Source organism: Anguilla anguilla, chromosome 9, assembly GCF_013347855.1.
Source record: "Anguilla anguilla isolate fAngAng1 chromosome 9, fAngAng1.pri, whole genome shotgun sequence".
In the NCBI taxonomy this organism is placed as follows: domain Eukaryota; kingdom Metazoa; phylum Chordata; class Actinopteri; order Anguilliformes; family Anguillidae; genus Anguilla; species Anguilla anguilla.
The window spans coordinates 12,952,053-12,971,791 of record NC_049209.1 but is presented as its reverse complement, the minus strand read 5'-3'; the positions used below and the strand labels follow the sequence as shown (position 1 = coordinate 12,971,791).

General features: G+C 38.5%; 1 protein-coding gene across 8 annotated transcripts in view; it reads left to right on the top strand.

Annotated features, from left to right (window-relative positions):
• Window positions 1–8,526: 8,526 nt before the first annotated feature.
• The window catches only part of LOC118236398 (diacylglycerol kinase delta-like), a 54,165-nt gene continuing 42,952 nt past the window's right edge, over window positions 8,527–19,739 (top strand). For 3 of the 8 annotated variants that reach the window (XM_035434749.1, XM_035434750.1, XM_035434745.1), the window contains exons 1-3: window positions 8,527–8,706; window positions 8,808–9,017; window positions 11,644–11,899. In XM_035434749.1, coding sequence (XP_035290640.1) covers window positions 11,711–11,899 — 189 coding nt within the window. In that variant the 5' untranslated portion in view covers window positions 8,527–8,706; window positions 8,808–9,017; window positions 11,644–11,710. The remainder of the gene's footprint in view (window positions 8,707–8,807; window positions 9,018–11,643; window positions 11,900–19,739) is intronic. The other 5 variants (XM_035434753.1, XM_035434752.1, XM_035434747.1 and 2 more) reach the window with 4 other exon arrangements.

Below are 19,739 nucleotides of genomic sequence, written 5' to 3'. Positions count from 1 at the left end.
ATATTGAACACCTTTCCTACATATTCTGTGGATTAAAAACGGGCACCTCCATTCCAAAAGAACATGAACTCAAAATGCAGATAACGGGAAATTGACAACACCTCTATTTTAGTTCTTGTTTCAAAATGACTTGCCTTTTTAATTTACCTTTTAACAAGGCTATCACCTTTATTTGAAAACACAATGGAGAAATCCACTATAGGACTGCTGGCCCTCTGGCTCCTGTTTCCTTTTTGAAGGGCCCAGGCTGTTCTTGGGGTGTGGTTTTCATGGTTATTGATTTGCTGTAATGGATTTTTCAACTGAATATAACATAAACATTATGTGAAACATGAACCAAATGAGAGATAATCTTGGCCATTCTCCACATTTTAGTTCCTGTTATTTTCAGTTAATTCCCAGTGGATATTGTCTTTAAAACTTGCTTTATGGTCCAAAATAAAGCTACAAATGAAATGTGTACAGATGAACACATTTGTATTTTTCCCATGTTACATGACTGCAGTCTTTCCAAACATAATTGTTAAAAATACCACAGCTGAAATTATTTCACCATCTTTGCTCACCCAGCAGTGAGGATAATTGAGACATAGGTAGAGTTTAGTGCACTTCAGTCCAGTGAATTCATAATGATTCAGAAGGCAAGGCGGTAAGCACATCATTCACTTACGTTTTTATGTTTGATAAAAAAAATTAGCTGTGAGCAAGTTCATTTTTTCAAAAAAAAATTTTGTAGGCACATTCAGATCCATTGTTTATTTTTATAGACCTGTATTTTATTGTATGAATTTAAGCAGTCGCAATGGACCCATTAAGGTCATTACCTTTTACAAAACATATCAGCAGAGAATGAGTAGATAACCATAACATTAACAACCACATGAAGCCCCCCCCCCTCCCCCAACAACAACAAAAAAAAACTTTAAAAAAAAAAAAACACAAAACAACCAAACAATTGCAGCGCATCTCACATTCATGCATAGTGCATCCATAAGGTGTCATCATTTTTGTCTCACATCCACTACTGTTTCCAGCTGTTTTTTTAGAACTATGAGTGGTTTTAATGCTTATTGGCTAATTCACTATGACATGTGATGCACCAGTGCAAGAGTGATGCATGGGGGCAGTGAGGAGACAGGCGATCACGTTCGGTCCCCACTGACAAGCAACGGTAGCCAAGCAGAGCGCAACCTGGAGCTGCCGCACACAATGACAGCCCCGTGTCACGTCAGGTTATTCTTCACTAGAGAAAGAGAGAAAGGACAGCAGGCTAAAAATAGCTCCTGTGTACTTAGGATAGTGTTGAAGTTTAAAGAAAATGGCAGAGCTAATGCAAGAGGCAAAGTCTGCCAAGGCTGATAAGGTGGAGGAAATGCGAAATTTAATGTAATGCAGATCAGGGCTTACAGCGAAAGGTAAAATGGAAAAACTCAGGCAAAAGGAAACTCAATGATCACAGGGTAAATAAAGTACTTTTTCAGACCTATTAAGGATTTGGTTTGGGTTCCCTATTCAAAGTGGTTTGTCAAACTGAGAACATAATGGAGAGTGAACAGTCTTGGAGGAGCCATGTTGACTCTTTTTAGGACTTTACACTCTCCAAATGGCATTTAATTCATTAAGAGAAGTGTACCACAAATCTCAGTAAAAAGGGATGGGTTTGCTGTCTGATCATTATAGAAGGAATTGGACAAATTTTGGGTTTTTTGGTATTACTTCAGTTTTAGGGATATTTAGAGAGGTTTCTTCTGACTTTACAAGGTAAATTTCATGTTCTCATACCCAACTCTTCATACAGTCACGCTGGGTCAGAAGTTCTGGTGTCACTATATGATGCACAAGTCATTTCACATCATTTCTGGATGCCCTAGGTATCCCCATAGCCTTCAATAGAAACCCTCAGCATCTTCATGTTGACACCAAGGGTAAACGGGACAGGGGAAAGGGTATATCTTTTTAGTTTGTGAATCGTAAAATACAAATGAACAATGCTTAATTTAACAAAGTTATTATTCCATTATTCTGATATGTTACAATCTAGCAAGATACACATTTCTTGTTTACCCTTGGTGTCGATATAACATGTTTACCCTTGGTATCAACATACAGACAATGAGGGTTCTGTTGAAGTCTATAGAGATATGGTTTCTATTGAAGTGTATGGGGAAGCCTAGGGCACCCAGAATGATGTTCCTTCTGCGTTGTATAGCCGCACCAAGGCCTCTGCTTTACTAGCATCTCTGATGCACAACTCTTTAAGATAGATTCAATCTCCATGCCATCTGGACCCTGTTTTTTATTTATTTATTTTTAAACGTTTTAAATAGTATCTCCATGTTTGTTCTAAAAATAATTGACACATCTCTGGAGACTGGAATTTTTTCCTATGCTTTTAAAACTGCTGTTGTGAAACCCGTATTGAAGAATAAACAACGTGACCAAAACAGTAGTAGATTGGACTAATGTGATGTTCTTTTTACTGGTCTTCCAAAAACGTTAGCTGAGTGATTACAACTAATTCAGAACTATGCTGCTAGTTCAGACAAAAACAAGGAAGCGAGAGCATATCATTTCTGTTTTAGCTACACAGCACTGGCTCCCTATATCTTTAGAATTGATTTTGAAGTCCTTTTACTTGTTCTGTATATTAAGCTCTTAATGGTTTAGGACCTTTTTACGTCTCAGATTATCTATTGTTGTATGTCTCTTAATGAGCCCTTAGGTCCTCTGCAGTTGTTCTTTTTAATCATACCCAGTTCCACCCAAAAAAGAAATTGGGGATGCTGCTTTTATCTACTATGCTCCTAAATTATGGAATACCCTGCCAAAAAATATCATAGATGCTAAACATTTTTAAATGGCAATTTAAATAGCCTATCTTTTTAATCTAGCTTTAATCTATTTTATAAATAGCAGAACTGTTTTTATTATTTTCTCCCTGTTCTATTATTATTATCACTCACGTTTGTATTATTTTATTCTGTATTCTTTTTCTTTATATTGTTTTATACCGCATTTACATTGTCTTAGCTATGGTGTTGTATTTAGTATTTTATTTCTTTGAAGTCAAATCAGCTGGTAAGTGCTAATTTTTTTCATGTCAGACTCTAATGCCTTAGCTGCCCTGCAGAGTTCTTTATCATGTGCATCTTGAATTGCTAAAAGAGATGTTTCTGATGAGATTAGATATGAAATAACTCAACTGCATAAGGAAACTGAAAGTCAAAGGAAAATAAGTGTTCAAAAGATTATTTCTGGGAAAATGGGACTCTAACAGCCATTTCAAGAACTGGTAGACCACCGAAACTATCACCATCACAAAGACAGTACTGAAAGGTTTTATCTTTGAGAGACAGGAAAAAATTAAGCTTCGTTCTTGCTTCAGATCGGGAGAAATCCACAGGTGTTTCTGTCAATCCTTTCACTATGAGAACTCAGTGTTATGGGTCGGAACAAATTTGTAGCTGTCAAAAAGCAACCACTGAGAAAAGAAAATAAACAAAAGAGAAGATACACTGTGCTAATACACTGAAACTGGACACCTGCGATGTGAAATAATGTTTTATGGGCCACATGGACTATTTGAGAATTTCGTAAGTAAGAAAAGGTAGTATGTCACCGAAGCAATGAAAGACCCTCTGAACGATGTCTACAACCATCAATCAATGTTGTAATTATTCTGCCCCTCTGTCACAATTATACCCACTGGGTCATATGAATGTAACATTGGACTGCGTGTACTTTAGTTGCAAATTGTACCAGACTCGATTAAGTTATGAATATAATTGAAAAGGCTAATGACTGCTGACATGTCAAAGCTGTTGGAAGGAAAAGTTCACAGTGCTAGGCTAAACATTTAGAGTAAATGAGCAAAATCCAAAAACTTACATTTATGGCGACTTTCCCCTATGTGCGGGACAGTTGTAACAAAAGTGCCAAACAATTATAACAATGACCAATAACTGCATAAATCTGCATCTGCACTATCTGCAATATTTCCAGGACAAAGCACTGTTGGTTCAAGAGAGCGCACTGTGCACAGATGTTTAAATCAGAAACCAGTTAGGAAGGTCATGTATTCTTTTATAGTTATAAATAAATTATACATTATAAATACATTTTAAAAAATCTTTTTACTTAAATTAAACATTTTAAATGGCCAATGGAAACTCTGGCGTAATGTCCAAATAAAGATACTCAAAAACTCAAAACACAGAAAGGCAGATCTATGGTATAGCAGCTACAGCCAGTCAAACTATAGGTAATTGCCAAACTAAAGGAAACACCAACTATAGTATTCCACTTAGTATTGTACTGTTCTTGATTGAACTGCCTGCTCATACCCAAGATATTTTCAATCACCTTTGTCCCTCATCTGTTTCGCTGTGAATCTCAAATCTATTTTTGGACATCATGAGTATGCACATTCTATCACAGTTCTGTCAAATTTCAGTACCAACATCACCTTTGCAGCTGGTCATTAAGACGTATCAGCAAGTTCAGCAGTGTTAGTCACTCAAGTTTCTGTCAAATATGCCCCAACAAACACTCCCATCTTTCAAGGTTACTCTTCTATCCATGGTAGCCAAAAATAATGTGCAGCTGGGCCTGCCCAGAATTTTTATACACAATCATGTGCAGGCTGGGATATTAATTGCTTAATTAATTCAGGAACCACAACTGTGTGAAACCATCTGCTTTCAATATACTGCCCCTCATTTACTGAAGTGTTTCCTTCAGGCGGTTACCTGCATGGCACTGTTTCATTTGAAATGAAGACACCCCCTTAATTTATTCCCTTCATTCCAGTACAACCTCAAGTGACGTTACACGAGGGAGCCCTGAAAGCAATAGGGGGAGGCTTTGAAGATGTTTGAATTGGAACGGCCTCTGCTGTTCCCAGATGGTAATGCAAATATCTTGAATCGCTCAAGAACTGTGTTCAAAGAGTCGTAGCACATACAATCACTAGGTGGCAGCAAAGAGCCACAATATAGAAATTCATCTTGCCTGTAATCTCTAGTAATAAAATTATATGATTACATATAACAAATATTATTATTATTATATAATTCTAAACACGATTAACACAGTTGTCTGTGTGCGTATGCGTGAATTGTTCATATTCAAAATATTGTTTTGTTGATTGTAATGAAATTATGATATCATAATAAAGATCAATGTCAAGTTTACAGCCTATACTCACCTGCTGCTCTGCAGTGAAGCTTCCTGAATGATGTAATGAATTCTCTCTCTGGTTATTTTTATGTCCACACACAGCAAAAATTCTTCTTTTAGACATGACATCTTTCTGGTCTGCTGAAAGTGTAAAACCTCTTTCATACCAGGTTCAGGGATTTGAAGTCCGCTTGACCTAAATCAAATTTCTTGAATGACATATGGATAGCATATTAAGTATGCATTCCACTTAAAACCTTTAGTATAATATTCAGATGGCACAAATATTCATGTATTACCCATTAAATATTTTTAAAAATCACAGCTCATGTCTCATCACAAAGGGTTACGAATTGACAGCCTTTTGTTTCGCTGCAACTGTACAATTATTTTTTTTCCTTAGGAACAACTGCTACTCTGCTGTTAATCGTTGAAGTTTCAATCTTATAAAATAATTTGTGGCTCACAACATCTTTATTAAGATGGCGCAACACACATTTTTCTTTATGGACTATATTTTCCACCAAGGACACACATTGGCGAAATTATGGCCTGAATTAATTGAGAATTTCGGAGGAAAGACCAGAATAGATGGTGAGGTCCCGAATAACATACTGTACATCACCCATTACTTTCTGAGAGCAACCCCTCTTATGTTACACCAGTAATTCTACATAACAAGCAGTCTGTGTGATTGACCACCACTGTGCTCAAAGCTATTAATCCTGGGGGTATTGTCATGTCACGTGTGCACTTGAATGTACCCTGCCTTATCATCTTGCTGTTTAGTGTCAGCCTCTTTAATCATTAATGCCAGACCAGCGTTTAGATTTTAACAATGTGAAATGGTCAGTTCAGTTTTTTATGCACTATTGGGTATCATCTGAGTTGACTCAATAGAGGCAGTTTATAACTGTCATAGGTGCAAAAGTATAACCTCTTGAAGAACACTAAAATGTAACTAAAACTAAAAGAAAGTATTTAATAAGGCTGTACCAACCTTTTGTGGTTTAGTGGTCACATGTGAAAACCAAATGCAGCAATGTCTTTTATTTGCATATACAGTGAGCTCCATGACTTCTGAGGCAAAGACATTTTTTGATTTGGCTCTGTAATCCAAAATTTTAGATTTGTATTCAAACAATTCACATTTGGTTACACTTGTGCAAGTGCACATTTTATACACTTTGGTTTCACCATGTAGAACTTACATCACTTTTTATACATAGCCCCCCCCCCCCCCCCCCCCCCCCGCCCCATTTCAGGGCACTATAATGTTTGGGACATATTAATATCATGTAAATGAAAGCAACCATGTTTAGTACTTTGTTGCATGTCTTTTGCATGCAATGGCTGCTTAAAGTCTGTGACCCATGGACATCACCCTGTGCTGAGTATCTTCTCTGGTGATGCTCTTCCCAGATCTGTACTGCAGCCATCTACAGTTTCTGCTTGTTTCGGGGGCTAATTGCCTTAAGTTTTCTCTTCAGCCGTATGTTTCACTTTAGCAGTATGTTCGGGACCATTGTCTTGCTGTAGGATAAAGTGCTGTCCAAAGGGTTTGGAGGCTTTTGCTTGAATTTGAGCAGATAACATGCTTCTGTACACTTCAGAATTCCTTCTGATGCTGCTATAAGCTGTTACATAATCAATGAAGACAAGAGAGCAAGTACCGGTGGCACCCCCACCACACAGTTTTTTTTAATGAATTTTTTTTTTTTTAAGTTGACTGGCAGTGCTTTGGATCTTGAGCAGTTCCTTTTGGCCTCCACACTTCACTCTTGCAATGACTCTGATACAAGTGAATTTTGTATCATCTGTCCACAACTTTGCCCAGAACTTTTTAGACTCTTTTAGGTATGTCTTAGCAAACTCTAACCAGGTCATCTTGTCTTTTGCGGCTAACTAGTTGTTTGCATCTTGCAGTGTAGCCTCTGTAATTCTGTTTGTCAAGACTTCTGCAGACCACTTCTGATCCATCCACACCTGCCTGCTAAAGAGTGTTTCCGGTCTGCCAGACAGGTGTTTATGTTTTTTTCTTCAATATGGTGACATCAACTATAGAGGTCTTCTTTGGCCTACTAGACCCTTTGCCATCACTGAGCTCATCCATGCTCTTTCTTCTCAATGATATTCTATACAGTTGATTTTGGTTGTTTGAAAGTTTGGCCTATGTCTCCGAATGTTTTTTCTTATTTCTCAGTCTCATTATGGCTTCGCTGCCTTTCATTGCCACTTTTATTAATGCCAATAACAGTCCAAAAGGCAACCAAAAGCCTAGAATCAAGACTAGAACCTGAAAGCTCTCTTATACCTGGACTAAGGAAGCAATTGAACAGACCCGACAAATCAAAAACACTACTGAAGCCATTTGTCCCAAATATTATGGTGCCATAAAATGGAAGGACTGTGTATAAAAAGTTGTGTAATTTATCCATGGTGAAACCAAATTGTATTTTAAAAAATACCCTTTAATAAACACTGAAAATTTGCACTTTTTGACTGCAAATCTAAACTTGTGGAGCACAGAGCTAAATCAAGAACAACATATGTCTTTGTCACAAATATTATTGAGCTCACTGTATATTTATTATTTCCCTGTTGGCAAATAGTTAAGTGACAACAGGCAAAACACACGATATAAAGCCAAACCAATTAAAATCTAAAACTTCAGTGCGGGGCAAACAAAAGACCAAAACATTTATCACCAGTCCCACTTCAGTTTATTGAAGTCAATTCAAGCTCATTAATTTCAGAGTTTAGGACACGGGGTTATGTAAAAGGAAGGTAAAAATCAGGCCCACAAGGCCTGCACCGCAGAGCTGCACTGTGTGCACTGTACATGTAGCGGGTAGAAACCGTCTATTTCATAATACTAAGACCATTCAAGAAATATCAATTATTTGCAAACTCAAGAAACATGATATTGAACATAAAAGTAAAGAACACGGACATTTTAATTCCAATCCATATATAAAAATGGGTATTTATTAGTTGTTTTCATTTCTGTGTCAAATCAATAATAAAATAAGTCGTTATGCTTGGTTTCTGAATGTTCAGTAATAGCATATTTGTTTAGAGCAGTCATTAGAAAAGACAAAAGGTGCACTATCTGCCAAGCTACATGTATGTCTTTAAAACTGAACCCAATACCTCTCATCTTGTCAGAAATGTATGCAGTTAAATTCTAACAGTATTCTAACAGTATGCTTTAGGCTATACTTTGAATCAACAACTGCGTGTCCTGTTCTTCATTTCATTAAAAAATTACCTTTGGTTATGAAAACGTTTAAAATATGAAAAGAGAATTGCCCCTGCCCAGCAGCACTAAATGTAACTGAATGTACTTCAACAGTGTACGTACGTGCTGCCACTATGTGGAATGGTAGCGTACTCGATCATCTTGCGGAAAACACGCGAACGTGCGCGCCGGAGTCAATGCTTTCTCTTCCTTCTGGTAGCTGAACGGTCGTATCGTTTTACGTTTGAATGATGTAACCACCTGTCGGGAGCTCATCGTCTGAACAGGTAAAGCGATTGATGAATGTGTGTGCCAATTCATCGAACAGACTAGATAGTCATACACTTGCGTAATTATTTTGTCTGTCATTTCTTGCCGCATTTAACAGGTTGAGGATTTTACATTTCTATTTATGCTCCGTGGAGTCAAGAACGACTGGTCTGTATACATTCAAATAATCACCCTCCCCTTCTTCGGACTGCACTCTTAGCGTGTGTGTCTGTGTGCGAGGATATTGACTTTCTCGCGTTCGCCCGTGCAACACTTGAAATCAACAGTGACGGCTCAATACAGTGCAAAGGGAAATATCGTCAACGAGGTAAACATGACAGCTGCATGCATATTTAAAAAATAAATATGTTGTAAAATATTATCTTTTAGCATGTTGTAGCTAATAGGTAACTGTATTTCGTTCTAATGCTATGGAAACCCTACGCGTGCAAGTATTTATTTTGCATGGACCAAGTAGCCTAATGCGTCCCTGTACTTAAAGCTACAGAATGAGATGCAGATTTAATTTCATCGCGCTAATCAGAAGTCGTTCTCCTTGTACGTGAGGCTGGAGCGCACCTTCGCACGCGGTTGTCTGTTATGACATTGGCTCAGCTTTATGATGCTATGCAGTGTGTTCATCAAACTGTAGCCTATATCGTGCACAAAACAAGGGTTACTCAAAAATTGACCGTTTGCATTCGAACGACACGTTATTCACACCAGAGGTGTTAGAGATGGCAGCTATAAGTCAACAACAGACTATGCTGAAGTGGATATGGTCGCTCATTGCGTCAACTACAATAGAAGTCAACTACCAATATCAATAGAACGTGGACCGACGGTTAGGCTAACACTTCATCGATGGAAATGCCCGCAATAAGAATTGTATCCGCCGACGGTTTTGACTATTGATACTTGTAACTGTGGTGTACTGTAATTGTTTGAGGTATTTTGAAATTCAGTTTAATTATGAAGCACTTTGTATCTAAGGATTTTTGCATTTTCCACTAATTTAACTGAATTCTAAACATGGGTTTCTTTCAATATTACATTTAGGCCAGTTAAAACTGAGCTGCTTGGTGGGCACAGACAAGGGACATGGTCATTTAAATAAAAAAAAATAAATAAAAAAGGGTCATGAACACAACACATGAACTAGAATGCTCAGTCTTGATTTTGTTCTTGAAATGCAGAAATAACATGTATCAGAACTCTGGTGTCTATTCAATGATGATGTCATTTCTAAAAGCATGTAGTCAGTAGTTTAAGGATATGACAGATGCACTGTGTTGGCTGGAAATGTGTTCAGGTAATTCACGACAGATACATAATTACATTTAAACTAGGAAGTAAGCCAACAGACCTATTTCCCCCTTAGAGATGGATCGTATCTGCACTGCTGCATTAGACACCCAGGGAACCATGGGGACTGTTAGCTGAACTTAAGATGGTTGCAGTGTTTACAGTAGGAGCTCAATTTTGTGTAGGTTCTTTGTGGATTGTATCAATACTTATGAAAATACCACACTATACATAGCTGTAATAGCTGTAATGTACAGTCACCAGGCTGCACTTTAGTTAGCTTTCAGTAATGTTGGTACTCAGGATTGATCTTTGCTTGTTGAATGAAATGGAATGCATAGACTCTTACACAATGCTCTGTATCACTTATGTTAATTTGTGAACCCAAATAATCCTACCATCTCTGTGTTTGAGAGAAGGCCAGGGGAAATTAACTACTTGGAATTAGTAGCACCAAAATCTCAATTTTCTGTCCACCAAAAAAAAAAAAGAAAAAAAAAGATTGTGCTACTGTATTACATTCTCAACACTGCTCAACTCATCACATCAACTCACTCATATCATATCATATTTTATTATCTCTATCATAATGTCTGACTTACTTTCCAGACTCTCATTCAGAAGTGGTAAAAAGAGATGAGTGTTTAAATAATATCTAAAATTGACTTGCCTTAAAAGGAAAAACTTGTGTTGTGAGTTAGCAGTCACATTTGGTATGGTATTATAAACAAAAAGTAACAAATGGGTATTTATGAAGGGAATACACCATGACATGTGTTGTTGACTAAATCTAAATGCCATTGGGTATATACCAAAAAATAAAAAATAAATGAATTGTCAAATTAGCTATTTCTGTTTAGGCAGGCATTTGAAATCCTGTTTTTTTGTACACAGCTAATGGTCAATATACATGTAAAAATGAAATTGTACTGTGAATATTTATTAATTGGTACATTTGACATTGGAAAGAGACAAGTCCATGACTGATCACATGTGCAGACGGTAAAATGGTCTGGACAGCTTGCCTTGGTTAATTTTGTTACTGCACAGTAACCTTGTGATTGCAGCACTACCAGTGTCTGGTTCAGCGGTCTAGTTTCTTTTCTTTTTTTAAACAACTTTTCCGCTGTGCTGCTATTCACAGTTAATAAACACGCACTCGGCACTCAGGAAGTCAAAAACTATTATTGAACCCAAGCTGTGTGGTTTTGGTTTCTGTATAGATTTCTCACCTGCATAAGTTAGAGCTGCTAATTTTATCTGTTTAAATGAACTTATAGGTTTATATCTTGCTTGCTTTTCTGTAACTTTGGTATACATAGGTATTTATCCATCCATCCATCCATTATCTATACCCCCCTGTTCCTGGTTATGGTTGTGGGGGTGCTGGAGCCTATCCCTGGCTCACATTGGGTGAGAGGCAGGAATACACCCTGGACAGTTCGCCACTCCATCACAGGATACATGCAGAATTCACTCACACACATATACCTAGGGACAATTTAAACTCTCCAGTAAACCCACATGTCTTTGGACTGTGAGAGGAAACAGGAAACCAACACAGACACGGGGAGAACAATGGGTATTTATGGTACTGGGAAATAAAGTTCTACTCAGTGCTACCTATGATTTTTTTTCCATAATTTCAGAGCAAATCTGTGGAGTTCCACAGAAGCGGGGAGTGAAACTGCATTTTCCACCTCAGATTTTTCAACCATGGCTGCGAAACTCAACCCTAATGTCCTGTACGTTCGGGAACCCAGAGAGTCTCGCCCAGGACATGATACAGACCGACTAGCACCGGCAGAAGCTGCCGATGAATCATCTGACAGTGATGGGGAACAGGAGGAAACCTCACACAAGCTCATCAGAAAAGTGTCCACCTCTGGGCAAATTCGTGCAAAGGTAGGAGAACATGTTCTATATGATATATTCAAATGCATAAAGCTGACAATAGTGCTGACAGTAATCAGTCGTCAGTTTTTTGTTTTAGTACTTTGACACACTGACCAAACGATTCAACACCTGATTTGCTAATTATTGCAGCATTTGTATTTGTTTCCATTCCCTGTATCCCATTCAAATTTGTCAGTTAATTGATTTTGTGTGAAATGTTTATATACAAAAAAATTGTGGTTTTATTCTTTAAAAGCCGGTCGATCAAAGTTCGGGACAAATGATCGGAAACGGGCCATTGTTTGTTTTTAGGTGTAGTTCGATTTGTTTCCTCAAATTCTGTATTACAGTATAAATATGGAACATTTAAACATGAGACCGTGTGCTGGGTCGCCTAATGAATTTCGTCGAGGTTAAGCGCAGTGCTGAGGAATCTAATCCCTGAAGTGTCCACTAATCTATTTAATTAATTCACTGGGGAGTAGAGTTACTGGGTTTCATCCGCATGGCAATTAAGTCAAAACTAGATCCTCTGCATTAGGATTATTCATACATCATTATTACAACTGTCCCTGTCATTATAGGCATTGCTATTGCTGAAATTTCCATTTCTGTTGGGTCCCTTATTTAAAAAGCACTCATTAATGTTAAGAAAGGGCTGCAGTGAAAGATGATGATTAAATTAATTAGTAGCGCCGGCAGTTGCAGCTACAAGCTCAAGCTTGGGGGAATGTTTAAAGAATCTTGTCAGAAGTGTGTCTTACATCGGCCCTGGGACCAGTGATAATAACCTGTCATCGCCTGGTTCCGATGGTAACATTTGACTCTCCTGATCCCAAAGGATGGGATATTCCAATATTGTGTTGTGCAATGAAACATTAATACACCCTGACCCTGAGTCATTACACTGGATTACATTTGTTTAGCAGATGCTCTTATCCAGGAACATAAGTGCATTCACCTGATTAATATGAGCCTAACAAAATTGCCGACTAGGGAATACAGACAACATCACTATGCCGCTAGTGCAAGTTAACTATGCTAACCTCTAACAAATTTGACCATAAAGCCATAAAACTATTATCTATAAAACCTAAATCCATAAAGCATCATTTGTCTGCAGTCATACCTCCATGTATCCTGCCCTTGCTGAATTGTGGAGGCTAAGCAGGTGGGAACCTTGTTAGCATGTGGATGAGCGACTTCCAGGGCAAACTAAGTTGCTGCTAGAAGTGGTGTTGGTGGGTCAATAGGTGGTGATCTTCTCTGACCAAATAAGCCCCAATGCTGTAGTGTGGTGACGGGGATGCTGTGCTGTAGGAAATGACATAATTCGGATGAGACGTTAAACGGAGGTCCTGACTCACTTTGGTTATTACAGATCCTATGACATTATCGGATAGAGTAGGGGGTTCCCCGGTGTCCTGGCTCAATTCTCCACCTGTCCTCTCCACCTAATTAAATTGGGTGATGATTAGGTGGCAGGTTGAGGCTTTAGCCAGGACACCAGGGTACCCCCTACTCTATCTGATACGCATCACCCAGGTGGGCCCTTCATATTGCTAGTGGAATTTTCCCCTCATCACTGTAAAGCACTTTGAATGAGAAAAAGTACAATATAAATGTGAGGTATTATTATTATTATTATCAATAATAATAATAATAATAATAATAAATATTGTAACCTGAATTAGCACAAAAGTTGGAAGGGGAACCAAAAGGCTGTCTGAAAGAGGTTGGCCTTCAGTCTGCACTGGAAGACACCCATTTTGATTTACGCCTGTGTTGGGTTGCTTTTTGTAAATTTTATTGTTGTACGCACCTGTTAACCAACACAAATACTTCTCACAGGTTAAGGCAGTGCATAGAAGTGATTGTATTTTAAAAATCAAGTAATGGTCTCCAAATTATGTATATTCTTCTCTTTCTAGCATATTTTCATAGCTGCAATTGGAGTTCAGATACTTTCATTCATTTTAATTGAAATGATTTTTTTTTTTACATTATTGCATCTTATTGTTATAGTGGTATCATTATTGTATTGTCGCTTGTGGAAACTGACCATCATCCTCACTGGCCAGTCTTGTACTTCACATGCTTTCTTGTAGTTCTCTTCAGCTGATACAGCCTTCTGCGGCTTGACCTGCCTCTTCCTCCTCACGTCTCTCATGTTACTTCATCACCCATTTTCCTCGGGTTCATGCTGTGGTTCATGCTGATTGCAGATCCTCCATTTTTGCTTATATCTCTTGTTAGCGTTCTCCTTTATATCCGCTACCCTGCTTTTCCTCTTGCAATTTTTCTCATATGATTTCTTCTAGGCTTAAGTGTTCTGGGCGATTAATGTGATTGAGATATCATTCAAACTTTATGTCATATTGCACCAAAGGAAATTCCTGTTGTTCATTTTAATCTACATCAGAGTAAATTGGGCTACATTAATCATTTGATTAAGACTTCTTAAAAATAGGCAGCTGAAAGCCGCCCGTTTGATTCATGACTTCGTGCGTGCGATGGAAGGTAGCTTAAGAAGCTCTTGGAGGACCACGGGTAAGCTACGGTTCTTTATAATTGTGCCGCAGGCTGAATAGGTGCAAGGAGGCATGGTTCATATTGACATAAGCTGAGCACTGCACACAATAGGTAAGAAAGGGGGCACAGAGGGAATGCTATTTTTCAGGTCAGTGTAATATGTTGTCACAGCAGAACAGCCTGTAGCACTTAGTCTGTTGTATAGGCGGAAATGTAGGACAGCTTCAGTTTCAGTTAAAAAATTAAGCATTCAGTTAAAGGTTCCTAATCTTACAGGTGGGTGTATTGAAAACGGAGGAGCTAGCTTAACAACAGGGAACTCCCCACCTGATTAAACTATTTTTTTCATGTTTGACATCAGCTAATGACCCTCCCTTTTTAATGATTTTTAGCCCAAAGACAAGTCAGTTTTACTCTTAATTCACAATTTGCCCTCAAGCCATATTCAAGTGATTGTCCAGAAACATGGATTTGTTCAACTGTTGATATTTCTTAAAATCTTATTTAAAATAAGTTTACTCTGCTACACTGTGGTCTTTTTGCCTCCAGACCACAGAACAGAGTCTAAAGCTAGTAATAGCACCTCCACCTGTTACCTTAAGGCGACACTCAACTAAAATAGATATACATTCAAATTACACAAATTGAGAAATGAAGCAGCTTAGGATACTCAGAGCACACTGCAGTATATCTACGGCTTGCTGAGCTAAAGGGAAATCATCATTTTATGAACAATAAATAACAGCAGTGCAATTTGCAAATGCAAATTTCTGAAATCCCCAGGGAGCCCTACTCATTCATTTGTCATGTTTTTATTTTGCTAGTCCCCTGTGGATGTCCTTAAATGCATTCTGGGTTTTGCACAATGATCCAGTTTTCTTATTTAGTAAATCAGATTGAGTTTAATTCATAGTAAGGTAAGTGAGTAAAACGAGTCACATTTGAAGGACTAGGAGGGACCAGGGGGTGAGAGCCCATGTAGGCCGGGGGAAGTGTCAGGAAAGCAGTTGACAGGCAGGAGAAGATGGCGAACTCACAAAGTTTCAGAGTCCTTCTCAGGATGCTAATCATCTCAAAGATGATATTAGAGAAAACAAACCCACACCATAAACACCTCAAAGTGCTGGGTCACAGGAACATATTAAGATCAGAAAAGGAAAGGCTTACACGCTCGCTTGATGCTCCAAAAAAACAAATAATAGTATTTATTTTAGCATGTGTTTTTTGGAGCATCAAGCGAGTATGCAAACCTTTCTTTCTATAATCATCTCAAAGATAAAATGTTACAGGGAGGTGGTACACAAACTCTATAAACAGATAATATTTTAATTATATTACTTTTATTGGTCAGGGTGGCATCAGTCGATATTGCTATAGTTAGCTATGTGTCAGGTTGCTAGGAAATTATGCCTCGTCCTTTGTTTACATTTTATAGGAAAACATCTTGTTAGGTGGGAAAACTTCTTCACTGGCCAGCAGCACGGCTGCATCTGTAATGGCTTGTACTTCCCGTTCAAGGCCTGGAAGGGTGCACTGTAGGACACAAAAATAACCTCGGCACAAAAGGCCTATGTGAAGGAATATGTGGAATATGTTCTCTACTGACCTCATCTCTCACCACACAGTCCAGCACCTGTCCTGCCAGGCACTTAGCTGGAGTATAGAGTTTAACATGAATTGTGTATTTAAGTTCAAGTATACAACATCACAAAGATATAATGTTATGGGGATGTTTTATCCAAAGTCTATAAACAGATAATATTTAAATTATATTACTTTGATTGGTCAGTATGGCATCAGTCGATATAACAGTTAGCTATGTGTCAGGCTGCTATGCAATTATGACTCTCCAAATTAATTGTTTGAGGAATATTGAAGAGTTAATGTGTGCCCTTTACAGAGATATGCATGCCATGACATGCTTAATGCAAGTACCTGTAAGTGATGTGGATAGATATTTAGAAATGCAATGATAACTGTGTGTGTATACTGGGGGAGATTTGGCTGCCCAACAATGGGGAAAAGCGCATCCCTACACATTTTACATATGTATCTATTACATGAGCCAACCAGTTATCAAATGGCCTCTAGAAATAGGTATCTTTAAATATTTACATATTTTTGCCCCTTTGGAATTTGGAATGTTGCTTTTGCATTTAAAAGCCAGTGTCATCTTTATAATATCCTCCGTCAAATTGGGAGTGTGCCGACAAGCACATATGTCCTCATAAATATGTATAGCCAGCTGCACTCTCAGAAAAAGGATTGCTTGACTTTTTTCCATAGGAGAACCGTTTTTATTTCTTGATGGAACCCTTTATGGTAGTTGAGAAACATTTGGAAGCTTCTAGATTGAGCCATTTTGCCTGACAAAGAACCCTTGAATGATAGGGTTTCTCTATGGAGACCCAGAGGAGCCTTTTGGAACCCTTTCTTCTGAGAGTGTCCTTATTGGGAGACTGTGGGCACCCAGTCAGCAGGAGGAGAAGACTGCAGCCTTGCTGCATGGAACTCTTACCCCATCAGCTTTGCATCCTGCGGGGCATCTACCTGCAGTCAGGATGCAATTCTGACTTAATGTGCCACCCAGCCATCCAAATGGAAACTTTGGTTTTGGCTTTGAGTCTGTTAGATTAGCCCATTTTGAGGGCATGGCATCAGAAAACAACTTCTTTGAGGTTCACAATTGGAGTTATTAGTCATGTCATTGTAATTTCCCAGCAAGAAAGAAATGAAAGGATTCAAGTCATCAACATGTCATAGGATCTGTAATAACCAAAGTGAGTCAGGACCTCCGTTTAACGTCTCATCCGAATTATGTCATTTCCTACAGCACAGCATCCCCGTCACCACACTACAGCATTGGGGCTTATTTGGTCAGAGAATGCTATGTTGTGTAATGATTATGCATTAGTATTGGGCTATAAATAGACACATTATCGGTGACTTAGGTGTTTTTCATGGCTTAGATAGCTTTAAAAGACCACTGGATGGTATTGCGGGAACTACTATATTATAATATTTTTCGAAGAAATATGAAATCAATGCATCTGCAAAATTATGCGGCATATTTGTATCAGTTAAACGTTCAACACAGGCTTTTTGGCCTTCAGGTGTTTTAACAGTGGTTCGCTTCAGTGGCCAGCGTGATGCCATTTTTAGTGTCATGGTGTCAGGCCAAAGGGTCCAGTTTTCTCCTTCTGGTTTTTCTATCTGTCCAGTGTTAAATTAAATATCGACTGAAAATTCTGGCCTCAGAGCCCTGTTTTTGGCAGCCATAAACTACACCTTCTCATATGAAATATGGGTCAAATTTGTGTGAACAGCATGGAATAAGCTTGCAGTGGTGTTCTGCCAAGTGAAGAAGTGAACAGGAGTTATTTGTGAGCCCAGGTATTTGAGAATAAAACATTGTCTTCAGCGCTCATATATGTCATTGTGTCACTCCTCCCAGTGCGTATATTCGAGCCGAGTGTTTAAACCCAGAGGATAGCACACTCCTACTACAGTGTGGTGCTATTACAGCACATGGCTGTAGGTGAAGATGAGGAATAATGAGTAATGTTCATGGCTATCCAGTAATGTGGGCGGACTTCTCAGATAACTTTGGGTCAATATCGTGAAGGTCAAAGCACGATAGAGTCTGCCTATGATGCCATTAGGGAGATAGATTCTCCTGTTTTGGTAATGGTGTGCTGTTGCAACCACATGTGATGACCAGAATGCTATATTCCAGAGTGACGTGGCATTTTAGTAATCTCAAGATAGACAAAGTCAGGACACTACTACTTAAACGCAAGATGTCTGTTGTTCTGTCAGGCAGAAAAATATATTTGAGTTTTTTCTGCATGGCATCAACATTTTGCTGATAAAGGAAGAAAATAATTTGCACGCTTCTGTAGTCTTCCAGTGCTTTTTATTTCATCAGGGAGTACAACGGCTGATGAAAACCTGTAATGTCGAAACTTTAGTACACTGATGAACACATGTAATGTTGAACCCTTGGTACACTTCAGGTTGAAATGTCAATGAAATAAAGAGCCTGGGTGGGTAGACTAGAATAGTGTACATCTTTTGTTTCGTTTAAGTATGCACTGTTAGTCAGCACTTCATTCAACTTAGGTGTTCATTCCATACTTTCTTGTACTGGCAACATTTAACATTTCCTATTAGGCTAAGTGAGCTATCAATCAACCTCAAGTAGAAAGGAGCCTACGAATCCTCTCTACTGCTATAATGAGTGCACTTTTCCCACAGTGTCTAAGGTCTGAATATCAAAGCTCATCGAACCTCGTCTCTATTGATTCTCTATGTGGAGATTCAGTGTGAGACTCATCCAAGCATCCATCAGGCATTCGGTGATGTAACCCAATACACAGGGCTGCTTGGAAAACCTGGGCCCATTATGTATTAAGATGGCCTGAGTTTGAATTATTCATGATGGATGCTTTGGGTTTTCAGAGTCTCTTTTATCTTTTGGAGTCAGCTAAGCTTTGCGCCAAGATGGACAGTTGGACACCTCACATGAATTTGGTGAATTATCTCCTCGTGAAGAGGTAACCAAACCTACAGTTGTAACTTGCAAGTAAATGTCATCTCAGCCTCTTATTTATTTGAAAATGTGAATGTGATCATGCCAGTTAAGTTTTTTCTGTTTCACTTGCTGTGGTTACAAAAAGCCTGGCTAGAGATCTACACATCTACTAATGATGACTATATATGATTTCCCATAGAGAATTAAATGCACTTACCATTGCATTATGGCATTTAGCAGATGCCCCACCCAGAGTATGTACATAAATTTACAGAGCCCCCTAAGGAACCCTAATTTCAGTTTTGTAATCTATGTGGCACCCACGGTGAAAAAAAAATCTCAACGTGGAAATTCATACTCTTGGTTTTCTAATCCATACGTTCAGTTTTGTAATCTGTGTGCACGGTTTTATAAGGCTGGAAGCAAGCTTGATTTGAATTACGCTAACACATACTCATTACTGTTATGCATATCTTGCAGTCGTTCAGAGCGTTCTTTGTGCATTGTCCTCAAAAATTTACACTATGTATCTGGAAGGCGCAATACCTGCATAAACCACAGGGGCAGTATATTTTTTGCTTAGTGATGTGACACACGCAAGGAAGCCAGGAAGGATGGTGGAATCATCTGAAGAGATGCCCTGATCTGCTTAGTAGAAGTCCCTTTTATGCCTCCAGTCAGAACAATGAACAACATGTCGCCTGGGACGCAACCACTTCACACACGTAGCGCCAGAAAATTCAACTACGTTTTCAGCCTAGCCAGGCTTCGATTAAATAGCTA